A 6,992-nucleotide genomic window follows, 5' to 3' on the forward strand; every position below is an offset into this window, starting at 1 on the left:
CAAGAATCTCCTTAAAGGCAAGGATTTGTTCCCAACTGAGTCCCTAACCACAAGCATCTTCCCTAGTACTCCAAAAATGTCCAACTTTTTAAAAAGATAATCAAGAAGAAACTTTTTAAAAGGCACAGAAAATTAACTGTCAGAGAAGTTGTGTGGCCAATAATTATTAGGGCACTTAGAGGAAGTACAGCACTTGAGGCTGGGGTGGTGCACAGATCTTTCTGAAAGCAATGGATTCATTTCAGGGAGGCTCAGAAGGCAAGGAATGCCATTTTCAAAAAAACAGAATGGATAAGCATAAAAATGTGGAAAGAGAAATTCAAAGAGTGGGGCCAGGAGGGAACCAAGAGTTTATCAGAAGGTCAGAATAAGGGAGAAGTGAGGTTTAAAGCTACAAAGATGTGTTAGAGTGAGACATGGAGAACCTTCACCCTCTGGAAATAGAAGTGCACAGCAGGAAGCTCATGAAAGTTTGAAGACAGTAGCAATGTGAAAGCTAGAGGGGATGGAGATAAAGCTATGTATAAGATGATGGAGGTGGAAAAGCAACAGGAAGTGACTTGAAATACCTCACCTATGAAGAAGGGTTCTGCAACAACTCAGGCAAGAATGTTATTTAGGAACTTTGGTTAGGATAAAAATGAAAAAAGTTAATAGAAGTAGACACATGAAATATTTTCAGTGCTGAAAGGCCAATAGATAGAGGTGTAGAGCTCAGGCACAGATGAGTGACCAAGTCAAAAGCTACAGACTTGGGAGCATAACACCAATGGAAACTACACAGGGTGATGGCACAAAGTAGAATTCCAGTGAAGGTGTGTGTGTTGTAAAATAACTGATGCTGCTTTGCTTAATTCCGACACCCATTTTCTTGAAAACTCTAAGGATTTTTACTCATCTTCAAGTGATTTGGGCAGCTCCATTTTCTCAACACTGAACTAAAGGATGGCCACCTTCTGCCTTGTATGAAACCTAAGCTAGCCTGGATTCTGGTCAAAGTGCCCCATGTTGTACATTAAGCCAATATTAGAGGAATGGTTTTAATGCCATATTCCAAGGAGCCCCAGAGTTCTACTACCTACAGGGCTTAAGTTGGAGACAGCAGAAAGGGGCCCAGCCTCCCCCTCCCACTTAGCACAGTACATCTTTACCAACTTCACACACTGCAATTCTGCATTAGATCTTTAGGGGAAATGTTCTGGTTATTAAAAATAAAACATTTGAAAACATCAATCTAGTAAAATCTCTCTGAAGATAAGCAACAAGGACCAAAAGATTTTCCCATATCTGTATCAGTGACCTCACCCTGCCCCTCACCCCCTCTGCAGGTCACTAGTTGGATCACAGTCACCTGGGCCTGCTACAGGAGGTTCAGGTTTGTGTGACTTTAGGGGGTCCAGTCTGTCCTTCTCCAGCTGTTTCCTGGTACTCCGTTGGCGGGGCTCGCGGAACATAGGCAAGGCATGAGCTGCAAGAAGTCACATTTGAAAAATTTCATTATAATAACAATTTTTCATCCAAAAACATAGCTGAAGCATGACTAACTGAAAGATGAAATGGAAGTCATAATGACAGCCTTCATCTAATAATAAAAGACAGTCTTACTATAACAAATTAGCCAATTTTGTCTGCTACCAGACTCATCTTTCCTGGCAGTTAATGGCACTCAGGAAACACCATCAAAATCTGTCACAGAAACATTGGTGAGGATCCCTGTCTCCCAAACAATGGGTAACAATTAAAATTTAATTTCTTTGGTTTTGAAAAGAAACCCTATTGGGGACTGCCTCTTTATTTTTTCTTACAGGACCCAAATGTGAGTAATGCCAATAGCTTGCCTGTCAGCCCCAAAGTTTCCTCAGATGCCTCATAAACACTGGACTCACTTCACACGTTTCTGAAATGTGACCACCTCTCAGGAGGAGTTGACAACACTGAGTAACCGGAAGGGAGGAGCACTTATCCCACTGAAACTGGGATAAAGGTTGCCCTGAATGCAGGGGTGCCTGATTCTCCTGGCATGGAGACTGATGGGGCCTTACCCCTCCTTCTACATGGTGCACAATACAAGATGATAAAAATCAAAGTTATATTTGTTCAATTGCTGTTGGGTGTTTGCTCAATCTCAGAATTAAATTTCAGAAAACAAAAGAGTATTAGAATTTAAAAGGTAAACAGAACAAAAATTCTGGGGGAGAGGGAGAAGATTACTGGAGGGAAATATTTAATAACCATCTCATTCTTGGCCACCATAATTTCAGCCCTTTCTCACAGATTAAAACCTCTTTTAAAAGAAAAGAGTATCAGGATAATGAATATAAATGTTTAAGGAACTTTTTAAAAACTAATGAAATATCTCTAACACCTCAAAAACGCTTCCAACATCCTCTCCTACCCTCTACCCCTACTGCCAAGCAGGGCCAGACTATGCTTGCTTCGAGTCCGGGGAGCTGAGAAACAGCCACCCGTCACTCTGTCAGGCAGCACAGCACACATTATTTTTAGGAGGGGGAAAAATAGCTTTTCACTTCAAACGATGGCAGGAATTTAAGTAGGCCGCGTGTAATTACATGAGCTGGGCTGGTTATGACACCAACTTTAACACTTCTACTCTTGCAAAAAGTGTCATGGGATCTCATGACTGATCATAAGCTCCAAAGGACTTGGTCTTATGTGAGACCCACCACAAGGGAGAAACCCAGCAGTATAGCGCCCCCTGGGCTTTACAGGGAGACACTGAGAAAGTCCACAAGGCCACTCACTAATAATTGCTGTCACATCCTAGATTTCCTTCTAGACATCACCTATTACAGGTCAGAGGCCATGGCTCTGGGAATACAGATCTATCAGATTAAAGAGTTTGTGTAACAGAACTGAGAAAAGTCACTCTGCCCTGGTAAGCTTTCTGTTCATACTCCTGATTGTTATTTTAGATATAAAGCCTCCAGATTGGTCTAGCACATGGTCACACATTTCAGAGGGAACTGCAAGAGACCCTTCATCTAGTCTCCAAGCTCTCCTGATGAATTTCAGTCACTCAACCTCACATTGTCAGTCCACAGTGCAACAGGACAAACCGGAGACTCCTGGTTCTATTTTTGGTACTGGGGACTGAACTCAGAGAAACTTTACCACTGAGCTACATACCCAGACCTTTTTTACTTTTTTGAGAAAGGGTCTTGCTAAGTTGCCAAGGCTGGCCTTGAACTTGTGCCCCTCCTGTGTTGTGTAAGTCACTGAGATTACAGGCTTGCACCACACCTAGCTCCAGGCCTCCTGATTCTAAGACCAGCACTCTTTTTTCTTAATTCATAGAATAGTCTATTGTTCTTTAAAAGACTGCCATAGAGCAATGCAATAGGCTCAAATAGGCTCTTCACATTGTGTTGGAAGGTATGTGAGGCCATGATGAATCACAAGCTGAAGGGGTTAGGGGTTATGTGATTTGTGCTTCTGTGCACACGATGGGAGATTTTGTGATATACACCTGAACTCTGAGGGCTTTTAAGAGAGAGGTAGTGAGACATATGACTGAGAGGCATGCTAACTTACGAGTGATGATGTAGTCCTGGGTTAGAGTCTCAGCTTGTTTCGCCTTCCGCTGAGTTTTAACCACACATAATTTTGCTCCCCTGAGGGATGAATAAAAAATTATTTTATTTATTTGGTTTTAGGAACAGAAAGTCTATGTTGAAAGCATCAGATACTTTGAGGAACACACCCCGTGCACTGTCTTGTCAAATCCTGGACTTTCTGAGGGAGAACAACAGATGGGGCCTCAGTGATAGGGATTATTAAACTAACAGACATGCATGTCTGTCAGAGGTCACTACCAAGTAAAAGGGCTAGAGAGGTATGAGGGCACCAGGACACAAGTTAAAAAAAGAAAACCTATAAAACTTACTTAAAAACTTAATATGCTAAAGAAATACTAACAAAATTAACCACCCTTTACACTTTAAAGGCCATAGGGTTCAACATTTATATCCCAGATGGAAGCAGCCTGGGTGGTCTACACCCCAAGTGGCATATATCCACATCTCAAATACAAAAGTACAAGTGTCTGGAACAGAGTTGGCTTGGCAGTATTGCCAAGGGGCTACAGCCCAAGAATGTGTGGGATCAACCAAAAGTGTGCTTAGAACACATTACTTCACCTTAGCCATGCTGAACTATCCCTTTTAGGAGAAACAAATATAAATAAGCAAATTTCATAAAGATTTCAAATAAAGATAGCACCCTTCTTAATGAATTCTTCTCAAATAAGGCTTATCACTTTCTCAAGTGAAACAACGCTGGTTTATACTAATAACATTAGCATTTTCAATCTCTTTGTTATGAAAAGAAATCTTACTTATTCTTAAGTATCATAATATATAACTTTATTTTATAGGGTCAGGTTCCAACTCTAGCCCAGAAAGGATTAGGGATGTCTTCTTCCACATATAGCAAAATTATGGTCAATGAATATTCATTTAATAAGAGGATGACTTTCCTTTCCTCAGAAAGTATGTGAGACTCAAAACAGGTGAATCTAACATGTGAATTTTTTTAAAATATATTTTTAGATGTTGACAAACCTTCATTTTACTCATTTATTTATTGCGATGCTGAGAATCAAACCCAGGGCCTCACACATGCTAGGCAAGTGCTCTACCACTGAGCCACAACTCAAGGCCCTAACATGTGAATTTTAATTCCAGCTATCTGATGCTCCCTCTAAAGAAAAATCAGTGACTGTACCATAAGAGACAGAAATAAACAATCTTTTTGAAAGTGGTAACATAAGTCTATCCTTGTGCCCAAAGAAAATGGAAATACCTGAGGGACTGACAGCCTTTCCTGAAGTTTTCAGACCTTGGAAAAACACTAACATGCTTAAGTTTGACATCTGGGTAGGCCTGGGGATTTGAGGAAAAAGAATTTGTGCTGTACCCTTCTGCTAGCAGAGAACAACCTTTCCAAACATCCAAACTGGTTACCTACTAAAAGCCAAAAAGAAAGGTAACAAAATGGACAAGCCATTCCCATTTCCTGTAAGTGGTTAGTTGCCTTCTTTGTTAATCCCTCACATGCATCACTGCTAATGCCACTGTCCAGGGTGGTATGCAAAGTGGGCAGGACTTGCTTCCCCCTTGCACTCAACATTTCAGCTAAAGAACTGCAAATCCCCAGGAAACTATCACTTTAAATTCAGTATGGATCAAGGGTGATATCTAAATCCTCTTTAAAGCACAATGCTAGGAGTCTGAGGCTTTACTCTGTGCCAGCTGCATTTTCTAAAAGGGTGCTCCCCATCAAAGGGAAAAATAAATAAAAGCAGGGGTGAAAAGAAGCCCTCCCCCCAGTTGTTGGCATCCATCTAAAACAGGTGATACTTAATGAAATACCTCTGACTCTTATTGGGGTCATAATAGACCTTCGCCAATCCATTTCCAGTTCCAACCATGATCTGGTTCAACTTTGGATGCCACAGACAGCGCACAACACTCTGAAAAGTAAAGGCATGGAAGTCAATAAAGAGGCCTAATAAAAATGGGGAAAATCAAATATAATTCTGATAATAACCTGTAACTTTTAGGACATCTTCTAAATTATAAGGTTGTATGCTTGAGGCTAGATTCCATTCCATCACTTAAGATGTTCTCTTCCTGACTTACCCTGTTTTCCTGACAGCCTTGAAACCACAAAGTTAGGCTGCCCAGCTCCATTACCATGTGAGGCTGGCATCGGGAAATGCCGAATCCGCATGACTCAGTTACACTTACCACTGCAGATTTAGATCTCAGTGTTTCACGCTTTTACACATACAATATGTCCCTCTGGACTGCAGATTGAGACCAGGTGGTTACTGTTTTTAGTTCACAAAGATTCAAATCTCATGAAGCTTTGTTCAGAAGGAATACATATTGGTAGGCACTTAATAATCTCTATCTATGAGATAAAACAGCAGGGCATTGGCAGAAGCAAAACAGAGGTACACAATACAAAACTTGATATTAACCTAAACAAAAAGCTGTTTTAAAAAAGAGTTATGGGAAGCTATGATCCTCTGAATTCATGTCTAAAGAGGAAAATAAGTGGTGTTCTAGGGTCGTAAAGAACAATGAATTCTGAATGAGAACTGCAACCTGTTTTTAACTTTTGTCTGTAGTAAGAGGGCAGAGGTGTGAGGGATAGCATGAACAGAAATAGAGGGAAAAAAGATGAAGTTAACATTGGCAAGCAGCAACACCATGTACTGGTCTCTACAGCACTACTCTGGTAAGGCAAGAATTAAGTGGAAGGATTAATTCAACATTTATTAATAATTGCTTACTCATCAAGCTATGCACTAGGACTGAGGGGAGAAAGGGTAAAAATTAGATATTGCCATTTTATGATTCCAATGGTAAAATGAAAATTATACAACTTTTGTGACCTATCTACCTTGGGCTGATTTCCTTTAGTTCCTTGTCTCTAACCATCCCACAATTTCATTAAGACAGATTATTTGGGAATCCCTAGATCCCTTTTGATAGCAATTCTCTCATCCAAGTGGCAAAAAAATATGCATGTAGTTAAATGGCTACAAATCCTCTGAGATTCCAGAAAAACCAAGGAGGAAGCTAAAAAGAGCCTGTGCAACTACTAATTCCTGACCATACTCCAGGATAGTGCTTCTAATCTCTGCACCAATGAAGAGAACAGAGTTGGTCTATGGGAAAAAAAATCAAACAAAAATGTTTGTGCTTTTTCCATCAGTAGAGGAGAAATTAAGATAAAAGGGCAGGTTTTCATTTTTTTTTTTTCTTTTCCTACAGCTTTCCTTGAATCTAGGATGCCTGCTGCTCAATGTCTGCCAACAAGTGCTAAAAGATGCTAAGATATACAATAGTGACTTCTTATTAATAGAAAAACTTGAAAATAATAAATTATATTTAGTTTGACAGTTTGGTTTTTCCTTCCCTTTTCTTTTTTTTTTTTTTTTTTTTTTTTTGGTTTTTTTTTTT

General features: G+C 40.0%; 1 protein-coding gene across 2 annotated transcripts in view; it reads right to left on the reverse strand.

Annotated features, from left to right (window-relative positions):
• The window catches only part of Wdr70 (WD repeat domain 70), a 281,334-nt gene that overhangs the window by 25,133 nt on the left and 249,209 nt on the right, over window positions 1-6,992 (reverse strand). For both annotated transcript variants that reach the window (XM_015496352.2, XM_048802879.1), the window contains exons 14-16: window positions 5,391-5,491; window positions 3,553-3,632; window positions 1,352-1,468 (exon numbers count right to left, since the gene is read on the reverse strand). In XM_015496352.2, coding sequence (XP_015351838.1) covers window positions 1,352-1,468; window positions 3,553-3,632; window positions 5,391-5,491 — 298 coding nt within the window. The remainder of the gene's footprint in view (window positions 1-1,351; window positions 1,469-3,552; window positions 3,633-5,390; window positions 5,492-6,992) is intronic.

Source organism: Marmota marmota, unplaced genomic scaffold (assembly GCF_001458135.2).
Source record: "Marmota marmota marmota unplaced genomic scaffold, marMar, whole genome shotgun sequence".
In the NCBI taxonomy this organism is placed as follows: domain Eukaryota; kingdom Metazoa; phylum Chordata; class Mammalia; order Rodentia; family Sciuridae; genus Marmota; species Marmota marmota.